Source organism: Macrobrachium nipponense, chromosome 19, assembly GCF_015104395.2.
Source record: "Macrobrachium nipponense isolate FS-2020 chromosome 19, ASM1510439v2, whole genome shotgun sequence".
In the NCBI taxonomy this organism is placed as follows: Eukaryota; Metazoa; Arthropoda; class Malacostraca; order Decapoda; family Palaemonidae; genus Macrobrachium; species Macrobrachium nipponense.
This window is the reverse complement of record NC_061088.1, coordinates 56,307,449-56,326,375: the sequence shown is the minus strand read 5'-3', so window position 1 is coordinate 56,326,375 and position 18,927 is coordinate 56,307,449. Positions and strand designations below refer to the sequence as shown.

The following is an 18,927-nucleotide window of genomic DNA, read 5'->3' as shown; positions in this document are numbered from 1 at the left end:
ACTGTAATTATGCAACTACTATTAACATTTCTAAAAGGTTAAGAATGACAAAGGTCGCTGTGAGTGTAACTCAATGTTTACATTTCTGCTGTCCACTCAACTACAAGTTGACGTCAATGATGTGGAATTATTCCATGAGTAGGCTATATATTTTGAAGATATGCCAATAATATATAAGGTGAGAATGATTTTATTACCTTTATTGTCAGTTAATATCATAATGTGAATCTGTTCATGCATTTGCTGGTTATCGGAACCGGACGAGGCCTAGCCTACCACGGACAAGCCTCCGATGCTGTGATTCATACCAGGATATAGACTGAGAAGTGGTCCATTTTGAGTTCATGTAGCTTGTAGTAAAACCTAATTTTAATTTTCATATTATTATTATTATTACTATTATTAATGTTAAAGTTTTATATATCAAGTAGTTTGGATGTCTTTTGTATACGAAGATAAGTGGAGTTTTACTATATAATCTAAGAAATAAATAAATTTTCTTTCTTTATCTCAGGAGTATACGTATTTGTTTTCCAAACATTATGTAAGTGTGAAAGAAATGTAATCAAATCATGTACGTACAGAAAATAATTTATGGCCAAAAAATCTGTGGATAATGTTAAATTTGGAAATAAAAATAGGATAGAAAAGGAAAACATCAAAAACACGCACATGCATTATACAAAAATTTTATACGTACATGTATAACGCAACAATGTCAGTGGACTGACTGACATATTATAGTTAGTCCTGTAACTGTGCCAAAAGGCACTTATTTAGGAGGTGGGAGGGGTATTAGTGTTAGACCTAAGACAGTTAGTCGTCAGGATGTTACTTCGGGGGAAGTTTCTCAGTTAGGATCTGACGATGATGATGATGATGACGTGGATTCATATGATATTGATGTTTCGTTGAACAGCGGTCATGATGTCGTGTTCAAGAAACTTTTTTTATTTTGTTTTGAGTTTTCTTCCTCAGGCGAGGCCTAAAGAGCAGAAGCAGCCTCCGCCTCGCTGTATTACAGAAGTGATTTTTCTTGACGGTCCTTCCCAGTCGCTTGAATATTTACTTTTTCGCTGTGATCAGAGGTTCGCAAGGTGAGGCCGGACGTCACCGCTAAACTTTCGAAGGTGATCGGGGAAAGGAAGAGAAAGCTCTCTTCTCTTCTACAACACCAGAGAGGAGTTTATCAGGTGGTGGATGATACTTCCTTCTCTTGACCCCCAAACCAAATCCTGATTTTGTCTGACTTCCCTGTCAACCTTTGCTTTCCAAGGCTTCAGTTTCGGTCTCGATCGAAGAGATTGCCATGGAGTCTGTTATGAGCTCCTTACAAGAGGCTCAATCCTTCAGTATGTGGGTCCTTGGAGGTCTTTTGATATATGTCAAGGACTCTGGTTTGTTCCTCCAGATGCTCCTCTTTTTGAGAAATTTTGCTTGTCTATTTCAATTGCTTCTGTACATCAAAATGAGCTTCCCACTTCTATAGCAGGCCTTTCTCATTTCCCTAAGGCATAACCTGTATTTGTCGCAGTTACCCTCTTCTGTTTCAGAGATTCAGGGAAACCATTTATTGTCCTCTTCTCCTTTTGGCCATTCCCTTTTTGATTTGTCTGTGCTTTCTGAGGTTTTGAAGGAACATCAAGGTGATACCTCTTCCCAAGCTCACTGGGCCTCATCAAGAGCTTTTTCCTTGGGTTTTCCTACCGTTACTTCAAGGAGTAAGCGTAAGTTTAGTGCCAGACTTGCACCTTCTGCTCCAGCCCAACAACTTCCTCCTTCTGGCTAGTTTTTCCAGAGTACATCTCAGGTTTTTGGCGCCTCGGCTTCCTCCTCTGGTGCTCACCCTTTGAAACACAGGAGAGGTTCTTGGTGTAGATTTAAGGGCAGAGAAAGAGCTCAACCTCCAGGAGGTCCTTCTTCTTCTTCCTTCTCTGTGCATAAGAATTTTCGGAAGTAAGAGTCATTACTTCGCCCCAAGATTGCAGTAGGAGCTTGTCTCTCTCGCCATTGGTCAGCTTGGTAGGAGAGAGCGGTGGATGCTTGGGTAGTGGAGGTCCTGAAGGTAGGTTACAAAATCCCTTTTGTTTCGAGACCTCCACTTTCCAGTCGTCCTCTTGAGTTCAGCAGTTATTCCCCTCACTCAATCGCGTCAAGCCTTCAAGCCTTGGAGAAGGAGCTTTCAGCCCTCTTAGAGAAGGATGCCATAGAGCGAGCTCCTCCTTCTCCCGGATTTTGCTCACAGGTTTTTGTAGTTCTTAAAGTCCTTGAGTGCCTGGCACCCCATCATAGATCTTTTGGTCTTGAACAAGTTCATTCTAAAGTCCAAGTTCCGGATGGAGACATTTCAGACTGTTCTTTCATCCGTGAGGATGGGGGACTGGGTGATTTCCATCGATCTGCAGGATGCTTATCTGCAAATCCCCATCCATCCGAAGAGCAGACCTTACCTTTGGTTTTTCATGGACTCGGAAGTTTTCCAGTTCAAGACCCTTTGTTTCGGCCTCACCACTGCTCCACAGGTCTTTTCTTGGGTGATGGCTCCAGTTTCGGCTATTCTGCATCGGTTAAATGTAAGGATGCTTTGGTATCTGGACGATTGGCTAGTTCTGGCTGACTCTCTCGAGAAATGTCTCCAGTTGAGGACGATAGTTCTGTCTCTTTTGTGGTGAGTTAGGCATTCATGTCAACTTCAACAAGTCCAATCTAATCCCTTGCCAGATCATGACTTATCTGGGGATTGTTTTGAATTCCAAGATTTTGAGGGCTTCTCCCTCTCAGAAACGGATAGACAGGCTTTTAAGTCTAGCCAAAGAATTTCTATCATCCGTAATGCAGCCAGTTTCTCTTAGGAGGACCCTCCTGGGCCATTTGTCATCCCTCATCCAACTGGTTCCCGGAGGTCATCTCAGAATGAGGTCCCTTCAGTCGACACTATGCCAGTCATAGGATTTTGTGTCTGAGGACTCAACAGTTGCCTCATCTCCACAATGTCGGAAGGATCTCCGTTGGTGGATGCAAGTTCACCACCTCAAGTCATGGACGCGTCTTCTTTCAGTTCCGCCAGACCCAATGTTTTGGTCACACACCTCGGATCAAGGTTGGGGCACGCACCTGGGCTCCGAAGCTGCTTCAGGCCTTAGGTCAGAGGAAGAGAGGGTCATGTCAGTAAATTGGAGGGAACTAAGGGTAGTGTACCTAGACCTTTCATTTCAGGATCAACTGTCGGAGTCGGTTGTAGCAATCTTCGTCGACATCACTACAGCAGTCTCGTCCTCAAGAAACCAAGGTGGCACTCAGTCAGACCTTCTCACTCAAGAAGCCCAATCAATCCTGTGTTGGGCATAAGACAGGAGGATTATGTTAGTCCCTCCGTTTATTCTCACCCATCACAAAGTCTTGGCAGACGCCTTGTCGAGACTGAACGAAGTTCAAGAGTCGGAATGGACACTTTGCCAGGAAATCTTTTAACAGCCTCAGAAAGAAGTGGCCTGTCACAGTCGATCTGTTTGCCACCCCACCGAATTTTCGGTGCCAGATCTTCTTTGCCCCTTACTATACTCCTCAGAGTGCAGGTACAGACACACTTTTGCAGGACTGGGAGAGCCTTCAAGCATATGCATTTCCTTCATTCGCTCTAGTGAGGGCAGTCCTCAACAAGTGAGGGCAACCAAGCGTCTGTCCTGACCTACTGGAAGCACTGGTGGAGCCCCCATTTGTCTTGACAGAGAGACCAGATCTTCTCAAACAACCTCATTTTTGTCGGTTCCATCAGAGGCTCCACATGCTTCATCTTCATGCCAGAAGACTGTCAGGAGATTCTCCAAGCATGAAGGGTTCTCCTTTAGAGTGGCACAACAGTTGGCTCTTGCCAGACGGCAATCAACTAGAGTAACTTATCAGGCTAAGTGGTCAGTTTTCAGACGTTGGTGTAGGTCTCAAGGGCATTCAGTCTCTAAACCTTCCTTACCAAAAATTGCAGAGTTTTTTAGTTCATTTACATCATGACCGGCCTGTCACCTTCGTGCATTAAGGGTTATAGGTCGATGCTTTCGTATGTTTTTAAGGTGAGGCTCCCTGAAATCTCTTCTTATGTCATTAGAGATTAATTCAATCTTTTTCCTATCTCGACCCAGTCCGCAGTGTTCTCCTCCGACACAGGACGTTAATAAAGTCCTTCAAGTCTTAAGGTTTCCTTTGTTTGAGCCTCTGAATATGGCCGATTTTAGGGACCTCTTATAAGACACTTTTCCTTGTCTCACTGACGACAGCCAAGAGGGTGGGTGAACTACAAGCACTATCGTTTCTGGTTGAAAGATCTGGACAAGACATGATTTTGTCATACCCTCCCGAATTTGTCACAAAGACGGAATAGTCTTCTTGTTGAAGCATGTAACGCAGAGGTCTAATATGGGTTTTCCCAGAGATGGAACAGCCTGTCCACTATGTCCTGATGCAGGATGCAGGAACCACTCCGTACCTAGAACTTGACTCTGACAACTTAGGTGGTCAGCCATCACATTTCATCTTTCCCAGAATATACCTAGCCACAAGCTCCACTGAGTTGTCAATCGCCCATTGATGCAATTTGATTGTCAACAAGTGAAACTAGCCCCCCTCCCCCCAGTGGTTTTTGTCCAACATCAGAATGACTGCTTGACCCACCATCCTCTCCCAAAACTCCCCTAGGAAGGCTGTCTTCAACTCCAGCACGTTCATGAGCACCCCAACCTTCGGAGGAGGCATCCGAGAATGGGAGCAGATCAGGAGGGGGTGAACGAAGAGGAACTCTCACTGTCACATTCAGGTCGTCCAACCGCCACAAAAGTTTGCTTCTCACCTCTGCTGACAGAGGGACCTGGAGCTGAGGTAAGTCTCCTGGCAGGGAACAAAACTCCTTCAGTCTCAACTGTAGAGATGTAATGTGAGGATGCCCATGGGGAACCAGCTTTTCAAGAGAGGACAAGAGACCCAGAAGAACCCACTGGTGGGCCGGTTGCAACCCCTTCGAAAGGAAGGAGCAATCTCTGAATTTCTGTAACCTCTGGTCCGCCAGAAAAGCTCAACAATGCTGTGTCTATTACCATTCCCAGGTAAAGAATCCTTTGGCTGGGAAGAAGATTTGATTTCACCAGATTTATCATGATACCTAGGCTCTGACAAAACTGGAGAAGGTCCCTGTTTCAGAGGAACTTCTTGGACAAGGAATCTGGAAGTAGGCATTCTTCAAGTCTATAGACAGCATTCAGTCGTTTTCCCTCATGGCTGCCAAGACTGTCGGGGGTGTCTTAATCCTGAACCTTGTCTTCCTGATGAAGTGGTTCAGTGTTAGAAGATCTTATTACCAGCCTCTAATTGCCAGTGGCCTTCGGCATTAGGAAGACTCGACTTTAGAACCCATGAAAAGGAAGTGCTACCCTTTCCACTGCGCCCTTGTCCATAATCTTCACTTCCTTGTGGAGAGCTAAGTGCTTCGGAGAGGCTAGGTTGTACATCGTTTCAGGGGTGGGGGGTGGGGCAACAATCTGATAGGGGAGGAGGGAAGTGAATGGAAGTAGATACCCTTCCTGAAAGACATCTACTACCTGCAAATCTGTTTAGTGCAACTGCCGCTTAGCCGCCCAATGGCTCATCAGGCATCTCCCCTCACCAGTGGCAACAGGCAGGGCGTGGCACCCTCTCTATCAACGATCTGCCTTGCCTCTGCCTTTAGCCCCTATCCCTGGTTTTGTGGAGTGAGCCTGAAAGGGGTACTTGATGTGGCTGCTTCTTTGGAGTAGGTGCTGGTTGAGTATCATTAGTTGAAGCTAATGGTCTCGAAGGCTTCTTGGGAGGAGTCTGCCTACTGTCTTGGACCTGGCAGGTTAGAATGAGCCAACAATCTAGTCACCGCCTGAGATTCTAGATTATCTCTATTCCGCAAAGACAACAAGGAGTCTGTATCCACAGAATAAGCTACTTTAGCTCAGTCTGCGTCCCTTCTAATTAGGGGCAAGTTAGCCCACAAATTTACATTAAGATGACCCAGCAATGAAATGGTCCTCGCACTAGATTGAAGTAACCTGATGAAAGAAAGGCTGCTGTTGACCACAAATCCAGCCATGAGACAGTCTGAAAGGTAGAAGCAGCAGTCGACTACAAGGTAGGAGCTTCTTGAAAGGTTAACAAATATCCCTCATTGTACAGGGTCTACCATGATTTCAACTGAATCACATCCAAATTGACCTGCCTACTCATCGTGTAGAATATTAGTACTACTTATGCTGAATAAGAGGAGGGGGAAGCAGCTTGAACGACTTTTTGGAACCGAGAGAATTATCCCATCCCGAAACCAATGAATTCACATGCCGCAAAGTTGAGTTAGCATGCCCTGAACAAGGCCACTCAAATGAAGTCTTCACATTTTGATTTGGTCCAAGTAAGGTCTCTATTCTGTAGGGGTCATTGAAGACAGAGTGTCAGTCTTCTTAGGAAGACTATTGTACTCATGAATGAGATCAATAACATTATCTCCATGTAGGAGGAAAGAAACTCTTGGCTCTCTCAAACCTCTGTATCCTGCACTGAAGTCCATAGCCCTGTAGTAGAATGAAGAGAGGGATTCCTATCGCTTCCTCTAGCCACTGAAGTATTCTTGTGACTCGTAGTGCAAGCGTCATCTCTTTCCCCCCAAGAATCTCGTCCACAAGGAGAGTCACATACATGGACGGGAGAAGACGAACAACATATGTGGCACTGTCTAAAAGAAAGAGAAACAGAAGCACAATTCCTCCACCTTGAAGAGTCACAACCATGGACTCTGGAAAAGTAAAGACAAACATAGGACCTCCTAGGGGAACGAGACAAGGAACACCTTGTCCTCGTGGAATCTGGAGAACAATGGACTCTCCCCACCTTGAAGAGTTGTAGTAGCACGTCCGCCACGAAGATCACAGCCTCAACCTGAAACATGTCCATGGTTGTAAGCAACAGGAGATGAATTCTTGGACCTCGTAGGCAATTGAGGCATAGAAAAATGTATAGAATGCCTCGAAACGACTGGGCTTCTAAGCTGAGGAACCACCGCCTTTGATTTCTTGACCGGAGCTCTGTTATCTTTACACCAAACTTGTACAGGTTGGGGAGACGAAGAACGAACAGGAGACTTCTGAGAGGCTGAAGGGCAATGATCATCTTCCACAGGGACACAAATGAGAGAGAGAGAGAGAGAGAACTAGACTCACTTTCTTGAGTGGATGAAGACTTCAGAGTTCTCAGGCTCCCAGAAGATGAAGCGATAAAGTCCTCAATCCTTGAACGCCTGACTCGAGACCAAGGAGGGGAGACGAAGCTGAAGATACAGATGAAGAAGACGACGAAGACTGAGACCTGCGCCACTTCCTCTTGGAGTTACTGCCATACCTCTCAAGTAACAAAAGTCCAGCTTAGTCATCATGGCCTGAACAAAAACCCCAGTGGATTGGCAACTGTCGATGATGACATCATGGTGGTAGCTGTCTGTGAAGTCACATCAGCAGGCAGAGAAAGCAATGTTATTGAAACTGTCATCATGGGCAGAGATGACACTAGGAGTGACTTCATGGGATGCAACAGATGGTGCTACCTCCTCCCTCCCTGAAGGGACTCCTGAGAGAGAGAGGGGCCAGCATTAAACAAATATCACCTCAAGCAACTTCTGATGCTTCCAAAGACAAATCTGGGAAGGTGGCAAGGCATCAACATGAGACGAAGCAGAAGGAATAAGTCTAGAAGAAGGGGAAGCAAAAGCATCTACTTGAGGAGGAGAGAATCCATCCCAGGATGGATGTGCTGACTTCCTACGATGCTCCTCTTTTCTGTGGAAGTTCTTCCACTGCTCAATTGGCCCCAGGAGTGACACTCTGGGCATGGATTGGTTATATTACAAAAATTGGAACAACACCTACTGCAAGTTGTATTGGGATCAGTCGAGGTGGAAGCTAGGAAGCGTGAACATGGGAAGGTTGGGACACACATTGATGCTCATGCAACTTCTTAGTTCCGATGGAGGAATCCATAATGAATCACCAAACGCACAAACACCCAAAAAGCAGGAAAGAAATCAAGGGCTGAGCAAAAAACTGTCTTGGCGAGAGGAGGAGGAGAGCAAAAGTGAACATCCTCTCTCCAAGGCAGTTGAAGAAAGACTAAATGCGCCACAGGGTTCAAGCTGGTTGCTCACAATCTTCCACCTCATTTATGCTTTAGGTGCCAGATGCAACAGATTCCTTGCATATGTTTTTTTTTTTTTTTTTTTTTTTTTTTTTTTTTTTTTTTTTCCAGATGGCACCAGAGATTTATCTTAATGATAAGACTGAAGGTTGTTAACTATGAAAAATATAAATTATTTTTTAGATTTGTCCTTTTAACAGTAAAGCATTTATTAACTGATTGCCCAATTTTTGCCCAAGAAATAAGAGCTACCTCACTCTGGCAGATTCATAATGAGGTACTTGATGATAATTGTGATATCAGGAAACTAATGTTTTTAAGAAAATTAAAATGGTTTTCAAATACTAATTTGCAAGATGCAAGAATAATAGAAGCCATAGAGGCTTGGAACCACAGATGCTCATTTTCCTGCCACCAGAAGCAGAGGAGTAACATCCTCAGTGGACCAGACTGAGGTAGGTTATATTGGCAGAAAATGTTATAAACTCAGGGTGCTGTTGTCTCAGGTTCAAACATCAAATATGAAGCCCTCCATCAAAATATTTTATGCTTTGTCATGAAGTCATTACTAAGTGTGTAAATTGAAGTAAAGATTACATGTGAATAACAGGTGGTAAAAAGATTGAAGAGATCAATTTTTATCAAGTAGGAAGGTACTATAGAGTTGAAATAAAATAGGGAGTGTGGTTGCTATAATTTTGAATGAGGAGATTCATTGAAGTTTTGCTTTAGTATTTGAAAGTCTGTGGTTTCTTAAACTTCATACCTTTGTGGATGGAATTAGGTATGAGAGAACTGTGAATGTGGGTGACATGATTAAAGAATAATTTGTTTTTTTATTAAATGTGGAACTTTTTTTTAGACGAAGAGGAGCAAGATGCAGAGGAAGAGGGTGAAGGTGAAGAAGAACAGGGCGACTCCAATGAGGAGGAACAAGATGAAGAGTGGGGAGGTGGGAAAAGAAAACGGAAGAAAAGCAAGAAAAGGAAATCCTCGCGAGGTGACCGGGGAAGAAAAAAACGCAGAAAGAAGGATGAAAGCGAGAGTGTAAGTTTAGTTATGGCTTTTTCATAATTTAATCAACAAACACTTGCCATTAAACCCTGCCTCTCACAGTCTGTTTCAGATCCAAAGAATTTATGTTAACATATCTGTAGTAATCTATGTATTGCCCAGTTAGTTCATGTTTAGTATGAGTAGAAACATCTCTGCGCACATCACTTAATACAGGCGGCCCTCGGTTAGCGGCAGGGGTTCCATTCCTGGTCGCCAGCGCTAAGTGATTTTTGACGCTAAGCGATTTTGAAGCCTACGGCCGCTGCACACCTTCTTTGTAAATTCTAGACCAGTCATACGGCGCCTTAATCCCGCGATGGCGCAATAAGTAAAATTACATTTATGCAGTATAGATCTTCAGAATTTACTGTACAGTACATTATACGTAGTATTATCAATATTGTAAAGTGATAAAAGCCTATCTTTAATCCTTTGGGTGTCTAGAGTATGTAAAGATATAATAAGGTTTTATACAGTGTACAGGTAGCTGTAGTGTTCAAGTCACGATAATTTGCCTTACGTTAATCTGATTTTATAAGAGACCAAATTACAATAGCCTAACTTTATCCCATCTTCTAGTTACATAAGTTCAAAAACAGCAAAAGAGAATGATGAATGTATGGTTTTAACATAAATCTTGTTGCATAAATGTGTACAGCCATGAACAACCGAACGTGAAACGACTTTTTTTTCCTAAGTACAACCAAATTCGATAATATCCGTTTGGCTTGTATTTCAATCATCTTACTATGGTACACTATTACCGTAGTTGTTATAAAAGACGTTATGTATAATAGAACTGAGATATCTTAATGTAATAACTATTCGCTATAGTAGATCAAAGATCAATATAGATCAGAGATCAATCAGGAAATATACTGTTAAATTTAAACCTAGTTGTAACTGAAGGTGAGAAAACTGTTCAAGCTGCTAATGGCTATTATCGTGCATCGGCAACAAGGATAAAACTCCAATAAACATATGTCGTCAAACACAACTGTAGATAAAATTGAGATAAAATAATTTTAATAAAAACTACTGTGCTTGAAAGAACACATTTTACTGTTGGTTTCACACCGATATAAGATAAATAACGTAAAGTTCGTATTACGATGATATAAAGGAAAATTGCGAACGGAATCACATAATTTTTTTACGCTATAAACATGCTGCCAATGTAATTAATCTGTTAACGAAAAAATAGTTCACAATCACAACGAGACCAATTCATATTTCCACCTAAAAACACATTGTATAAGGAAAAATAACCTTGTCTCAAATAAGTCAAGTATCTAGATATTCGTTTATGCCAACTAGATGCAAGAAAATTCACACAGAATTGCATTAAATATGGCTAAGCAAACTCATGCTCGCCATCAGCTGATTTGAAACCAAAATATTGGCCGCTCCGCGGAATACTAGCTTAGATGTGCTGTAGTATTTTATAATACAACAATATGAGAATACATACAATATTATTGAATACAGTGAAGCAATGTATAACTTTTTAAAGGATTTATGGAAAAGATGCATAAATAATAAAATAACACCATGCATTTTTCGGAACAGTGGCGGACAAGAACGAACATGAAAAAACAACCTCTGACAACTTGGAGGGTAGTTACAAAAGCTGCCTTAATTTGTGTCACATTTATGTACAAAAATAAAAATACCCTATATGTAATATATTTTCATACACATTTTAAACACAAGAGCATGAACATTTATAAAATCGACACATCGATCGCTAAATTTGCACTCTTTTCAACTCTATATTTTCGGAAGAGCGGCAGGCAGCTGCTTACAAGAATGAACATGAAAAAGCATCGTATTTTATAACATGAAGGGCAGTTTCAAAAGCTGCCTTAGTATCGTATTTCTGCGAAGAATTAAAAATACATTATACGTAATACATTTGCATACACATTTTAAACATTAAAGCATGAACATTTATAAAAAATTTAATATCATTTGCATAACCTTTATGAGCTGAACGGTATTTCTACAAATGTATGTACTCGTTAGACATAACGGCGCTGTTGACCGAAAATTGTGCTGTAAAAATACTTTAAAATGCCTTTTATTATTTATGAATATTCTTTACGACAGCCGTAGAACCGATTGCGCCGTTGAGCGATTGTTCCGTTAACCGCGGGCCACCTGTATCAGGCTGTATTGGAGGTTACAGAAATAATTGTGTATTATATGTAAAGCATGTAAAGACAGGTTGTGCATATTCAGCACACATTGAAAAATAAAGACTATATTTGGCTGAGATCCTATATAACAGTTGCTGTCTATTCCACCTACCCCTCACCAGGTGAGACCAGAATATTTACCACAGTATTTGGAAAAAATTTGGCTGTCATTTCAGATACAAAGAATTTAAATGTTAGCAGTCCTTTTTTTATTGTAAAGAGGTGGTATTTCTTTTGTTTTCCATTTACATGTCTACTACCAGCGCTATTAGAAAAAGGACTGTAAAGTTATGCTTAACAGACAGTTGTTATATGGTTTATTGCTGAGTCATGGTAGGCATAGGTTTTGTATGTAGTTCCCAGGAATGGCCTACCATGTTGATGGCAGGTGTAATGGGTGTGTACCAAACAAAAGAGGAAATGCAGGGCAGGGCATTTAAAAGTTAGCTTAGTACTTAAGCAAAGACTTCTAAAAATAGATTGGTTGGTTGGAAGGGGGAAAGAAGAGATAATTATGTTGTACTTATGTAATCTCCACAAACTCCTATGTTTTTACCAACCATTTATTTCTTTTTTATGGGTAATTTATTAAGCTAACTTTTAAATGAAATTACAGTAACTTTAATGTCTTTTAAAAGTTAGCCTAATATTTAGGGAGCATGATTAGGGTCATATTTAGTGTTCAAACTCTGGAAGTAAGGATTTATTAGCATTTTTAGAGACCGTGCCAAACTTAAGAAAAAAAAAACCTTGTGTGGGGGAGGGGTGGGGGGAGAGGGTTTGTCTGGAACCTAACCTCATGTAAGTTCAGGGTATTACTGTACTCCCCTAAACCTGGGAGAAGGCATACTGGTGGTCCAAGGGAGTCCGAGAGGGTTTGCCCTTGGGTAGTTGCCCCTATCAGTCACGCCTGTAGTACATTGCCAGGTATCAGCAGACTGCCACTGGAAAGGTGTCTTAGCGGATGTGTAGTGTTGTCATCATTCATGTAGTTGACGTCGTTCTGGGCTCTCAGCACCAGCCTGCTTGTTTCTGGCACCAGTTCCTGTTCACCCGACTATATGAATGCACGACACTAGTTCTCAAACACTGCACTCTTTAGTACTTCTCAAGCACTCTGCACTCTTTAGTACTTCTCAAGCACTGCACTCTTTAGTACCTGGTGCCAGTCTACAGAGCTCCCAGCACCCACTCTCATGTGCCTGGCACCAGTTCTTCTTGAGATTGGCATGGCACCTGTTTTCTGATAGCATACTATTGTTCTATCTTGAGTAGTTTCAATTGAACGCCTGTCTCCATTTTTCAGGTGACTAGGGACAGTCCCCAATGTCTGCTTCTGCCAGAGATTCATCTCTTTAAGATAGAGTGGTTCATGGTGGTAGGTTTCTGTTTCTAATTAGTAGTAGTTATGACTTGAACCGTCTCGTTTGTCACTTTTTCATAAGTTGTGTTTCAAGAGAGATCTTTCACATTCACAACTGTGTCCTGATCCCTTTATCTGCTGAGAGCAACCAAATATGCTGAACAGCAGCAGCACCAATATGCAGTCAATGAGCTTCACTGTTGAACTCCTCCATTCCAGAGGTCTTTATTCCTTACACCAGACGAAGTCGTGCAACTGGAACTTTTGACATTCAAGCGAAGGTGCAATACATGACCACCCCAATACTAGTCTCCTTGCATTTTCATACCTTTTTATCTATTTGTTAATCTATTCATTTTTTCTAGAACAGTGGGGTCTCCTCCTCTTTCTGTATTTCCCCTCACCTCGTTTTAATTCTTCCTAATGAGCACCATATTCTTTGGAAGCTTGAATTTCAAGCCAATGGCCCCTTCGGGCTTGCTCCATATGAATAGATTTCCTCTTCTGAATAATAATAGTAATAGTTACCATGTTGATTCACTATTCTTGTGGCAATACTGTCCAGGAAGGATACCACAGAAGGTAAGGAATGTCTCAATTAATTTTCTTTATAGAAACTGTAAATCTACCTGGTGGGAATTTTTTTGCTAGCTCCAGTTAACTCTCCATTACAGTGTGGTATTCAGATATCATAATAGTTTGTAAGATTCATTGCAAATGATACAAGTTTTCATAATAAAATTCATTATTTCAGTACTTACCAATCATTTAGTAACATTCATCCCAGCCTCCCTTCTTATTAGATTTTTAAAAAGTTTTTTAATGTAAGGTAGACATTCTGGTGTCACTGTGGGGGGGGGGGGGGGGGTAGGTGAACTAGCTAGGAACTGTTATACTTGATCTCACCCAATTATCTTCTTTAAGTTGTCATATTTGCTGAAAACACGCTGATGCAAGATTAAGTAGTGATCATAATAGTTAATGTATTGGAGTAATAAATCTTATGATTGTTTTTTATATATATAAAGTAAATAGAAATTTTCCAGTGTATACAGAGGCTAAGCCTTATGTATGTAATACTACTTCTGACCATCCCTACATTTGTCTGTAGCTGGAAGAAGTATGAGTTAAGCCATGTGGAGGATTGATCCCTCCCTCTCACTTATCCACCCACACCTTCATGAGCAAAACAGCTTTACTTCTGTGTAAAGACAGGTTTTTGTACTTTATTTTCAGGAAGGGTAATTCACAGAAGTTTGAATTTATTTAATTATAACTAGGAAAATAAATAAGTACTACCACTTCATGAAGTTAGTGTGTGATAAACTCAAATATTCAGATTGTGAATTTAGGTGGAGTTTCTTTTAACCCATAACATGTATGTATTTACAGTAATGTAAAGTGCTTATATAACAAGTACTTTTCTCCTAGTATATTTTTTCATGAGTGAGCCTTGAATTTTAAATGTAATTATCTATCATCATGTGCAGCATATTGTCATGGTTGGGTTCTTTTTTTTAGCAAGGATAATTTACTCTATGGAAATGAAGGATATTTATTTGTAGACATTAGTTTTAGTGTAAGGGTGATTTTTATTGACCTTGGTGTCCTTTTTTTTTCTTTTTGAAGGAAGGAGAATTTGAAGAGGAAGGTGCTAGAGTTGATTCAGATTACCAGGAGGACACACCTAAGGGAAGAGGGCGAGGGAAGGGTCGGGGTCGACCAACTCCAACTCCAACTCCTGCCCAGGAGTCGGGTAATTGTGCTTTTGTTTAATTTGTTATTATATTGAATTGCTATTTGTTTTTGGATGGTATTTGTAATTATTATTTACTGCAGTAGTAGCTGTGTACTGTATGTTGGAGCTTTCTGTTGATTTTATTATATATACTCGAGAAATTCTTTAAGTAACTAATTTGTTCATCTTTATCAATATTGATAAACCTTTATGTATGAAATTCATTGCCCTGAAGTCCTGCTTCAGTTTTACTTGTTTCAATTATTATTAGTGCAGGTGGAGGTGATCAGATGCCTACTGTTGCAGAAGTTTGTGAAAGCTTTGGTCTCAATGATGTTGATTTAGAATATTCAGAACAAGACTATCAAACATTTACAACATACAAGTTATTTCAGCAACATGTTAGACCTCTCCTTGCTAAAGAAAATCCTAGGGTAAGTAATTAATTCATGTATAATTACAGACACTTCTCTACTTATGAATGAGATATGTTCTGAATGGCTGTTTGTAAGCTCACCTTCGTAAATGCAGTTAATAATGTACAGTACTATTTATTTTTGTATTCTAAAACCCAATAGTAGTACTGTTACAGTATTTTAAAGACTATTTTATTGATACTTATGCTTCATACTAGAACCCTTCAAGTCATCAAAAAGGCCGAATCACCATGAGGCTCAGTGGTACAGACCTTTGTGTTTGATGTTCCATCCAGGTACCCAGAAGTTTTTCCATTTCTTTTACCACCCTTCCCCATCTCTTAACTATAATTGTTGACTGCACAGCACTTCACGTGTTCCATAATTTTGTCTGTCCTTCAAAATTGTGCCAATGGCCGAGCGATTCATCTTGTAATGCTGTGATACATCAACCATTTTTCACCACTGTCTAACTTCATTACATATAGCCACTTTAGTTTCCATTGAGATGGCTTGCCGCTTTTAAACACTACCACTTTCATCCGTGGCCTTGCAGTTGCCATTAGTCACGATATATTAATGGATGCGGTAAATATTTCAAAGTAAAAACACACAACCTAATCTCCGCAAGGTAGATGAAATCTTAGCGCTAGCATAGGTACAAAGAAACTGGCACGTGTGGTGGCACCAGCTACGGTGTAGTCCAGCCAGGGAAGTGGAAGAAATTTTAACTTAAGCCAAGGCAGGCACTCAACAAAATTTTGACTTGTCGATCAGGGGTTGGAGTGCTCTGAACAATAGTGAAATAGTGAGTGGTTTTCAATTGTTAGAAATATTGGTTAATTTTTAGGCAAGCCATAAGTTTAGTGTACCATACGTTTGAATTTAGACCTATTAATTTGTCAGATACTAACTTAGATGCAATGTGCATCATGATGCAATTTACATTATGGGTGAAAATGTTGTAGGCATAGTAAACCTAGCCAATAATATTCTACCGAAATAAAACTTGCCCCAGAGCCAGGTTAGAATGAAGTGAGGTGGATCCTGCACTGATTGAGAGCTACTCTTGACTATAATGCTGATCTCTGTTTGACATGAGAGAAGTAGTGCATCATGGCAGCTCAAGATATGTGTATATAAGCTTGCATGTCAAGCACCATTTTTCTCATCAAAATACATTGGTTACTGAGTACCGAGGGATCACTGTAAATTTTTTCCTTGGAATTACTAAAGTAAATTCTTGTTCTAGGTACCTGTCTCTAAATTGATGATGTTAGTGGCTGCTAAATGGCGGGAGTTCACAGCTCGTAGTCAAGAGGATGAGGAAGAAGAGGAATTAGTGGAGGAAGAAGAACAGGATCCTGAACCAGAACCTGAGCCAGAGCCTATCCAAGTAAGGTTTTCCTGGTATTTAAATGCATGAATGACGCCACTTTGGGAAATTGTCTTGTTTTTAGTTTAGGTTAAATGAAGGAGACTTATCTGAGGCATGTTATTTTTTATTTATTTATTTTTTTGGTTTTTTGCAAATGGAAATGTTTTTTGTTGATTAGGTTAGACTATAAATGAAGATTTTTGGTGAATAGTATAAATATTTTCACATGAATGAGTAATTCAAATATTGTTGAAGTCTACTCCAAAGGGACGAGGACGACCCAGAAAAGCTAAGAATGAGGAGGATGCCATGGAAGAATATGATGATGATGATGACAGTTCCAGCAAAAAGAAGCGTGGAAGGAAGAGGACGACCACAACAGAAAGCAAAAGCAAAAAAGGTAGCAAAGTACCTACTCTGAAAATAAAGATTGGCAAGAGGAAGAAGGACACTTCGGTGAGTCTGGTGAGATTGTCCAATCATATTACTTTTTTCTTGCTTTAAGTAACCACTGCTATTTGTTGCTCAAATTTATACTAAAATGAGTTAGAATTAAAGTTTTGACAACATTTTAAAATTATTTTGATCTAAAGTTTGTGCTCATTCTTGTGCTTTTGTTTTTCATTTACGAAACAAACCCTTGGTCTTAACAATAGGATAAATCTTTTAGGGCCAGCTGGAAACCGGTTAAAACCAATAAAAAAATTGTATATGCAAAGAATCTGTGGCATCTTGCATCTAAAGTGTAGACGAGTTGAAATCTGGTCAGTGGCCACGCTTGAACACTGTTTTGCATTTAGTCTTTGTTCAACTGCCTTGGAGGGCGGATGTTCACTTTGTATATGAGACTTGCCCAGTAATGATATAGCTATTAGTTTCCATGTACGGCAGCCAATTAAAATTTTGCGGGTAGCACTTTGATTGCTCAGTGTAGGTATGTAGTGCCATCCCCCAATGGCAATACTGGGAACAACTAATTAGATAAGCGTTTCATTCTTTTATCTGCCGCGCTTGACCACAAGTGCTTACAGCAGCTTGTTCTTATTTTCCAGGTATATCACCTGATTTTGGTAGTGTTACACAACCACAGGAACGTATTCATAGCCTTCAAGCTGGATGAGTCTTGTCCTTTGTTTCATTCACATTATCATCAAGCCGAATATTTGTATTCTATGGGAAAAGTTCTTGAATGTAACACCATTCAATTAGGCTGAAGACTTTTGCATATATTTTACTTACCAGCCTTATGCTATCCTCAACTCGTTGGTTAATAATTGCCTTAAGTAATCTTGATTTTACATCATTCCTTGAGGCCAAACTTTTGTTTTTAGATTTTGTTAACCGGCCTTAGGCTATTAGCAAGACACCGGTAAATAATTACCTTAAAATAATTCTTGAATGTTATTCCATTCTTGTATCGCAAAACCTTTGCATTTATTTTTTACACACCAGGATTAGGCTATGTGCAAGTTGCCGATTAATAATTAGCTATAAAAGTAATTCTTGAATGTTGCAATATTCCCTTAAATTACACCTTGCTTTAGGGATTTTGTTTACCAGCCATAGGCTATTACAGTCGCAAGCCGCCAGTAATATAGTTACTTTTAAATTAATTTGTGAATGTAAAGACATTCTTTTAGGCCAAACGTTGCATTAAGCCAACACATTGTTTTGTCTACGACGATCGAACTAGTTATAGGAAGAGAAGGTTCCATTTGGTGGATGAAAACCTCTGCTCTCTTTTCGGGAAGCATTTTTTTTTCGCTCGTGAATACTTTTTCCTGTCTTTGGATTACTATCATCACCGCAAGTTAATGATTGCATATGTTATCGCCTGCTCCTGCTAGTTCCATGAAGAGAAGGCAAGGACAGGCCCCCCCCCCCCATCCCGTCTACTTACTGGGTTACGCTGGGCAGGATGAAGGAATAGAGGAACTCTACGGATTATACTGCCTAGAGTTTGGATGTGAGAGCCTATGTTCCTGGTTTGATCCTAGGATCTCTCCAGTGTTCCCATTTTGGGAACAACCAGTTCAGCATGAAATAGTCGTCTTCGGTGTCCTGTTATTGCCATAGAAGCTTCCCTTCGGGATAGTTTCACTGCTCTCTTCGTTAGAAAATGAAGGAGGTCTGCTTCCATTCCAGTCCAGAGAAGAAGGATTAGGCTGATCCTATGAATATATGTACAGGCAGTCCCCGGGTTACGACAGGTTCGACTTACAACGTTCTGAGGTTTAGGCGTTTTTCAATTATATTCATCAGAAATTATTTCCAGGGTTACGACACCTACAACACTGATGTAGCAGATGAAATATGACACCAAAAATGGAAAATAATCGATATTTGAAGGTTTTTTTGATGAAAAATGCAATAAGAATGCAGTTTACATAGTTTTCAATGCACCCAAAGCATTAAATGCAATGCACCCAAAGCATTAAATGTAAGGTTTTCTTAGGATTTTTGACAATGTTCCGGCTTACAACGATTTTCAGCTTACGACGCATCTCAAGAACGGAACCCCCGTCATAACCCGGGGACTGCCTGTACTTGTATATTCTCCTCATAACATGTGCCTGTTATCAATTGTA

At 40.5% G+C, this 18,927-nt stretch overlaps 1 protein-coding gene across 11 annotated transcripts in view; it reads left to right on the top strand.

Annotated features, from left to right (window-relative positions):
• The window catches only part of LOC135217153 (chromodomain-helicase-DNA-binding protein Mi-2 homolog), a 272,789-nt gene that overhangs the window by 31,155 nt on the left and 222,707 nt on the right, over positions 1 to 18,927 (top strand). For 8 of the 11 annotated variants that reach the window (XR_010315081.1, XM_064252877.1, XM_064252940.1 and 5 more), the window contains exons 2-6: positions 9,053 to 9,237; positions 14,437 to 14,563; positions 14,822 to 14,979; positions 16,214 to 16,357; positions 16,595 to 16,804. Coding sequence is in view for 10 of the 11 variants with exons in the window: in XM_064252877.1 (XP_064108947.1) it covers positions 9,053 to 9,237; positions 14,437 to 14,563; positions 14,822 to 14,979; positions 16,214 to 16,357; positions 16,595 to 16,804 (824 nt within the window). In the remaining variant the exon portion in view is untranslated. The remainder of the gene's footprint in view (positions 1 to 9,052; positions 9,238 to 14,436; positions 14,564 to 14,821; positions 14,980 to 16,213; positions 16,358 to 16,594; positions 16,805 to 18,927) is intronic. The other 3 variants (XM_064252891.1, XM_064252884.1, XM_064252898.1) reach the window with 2 other exon arrangements.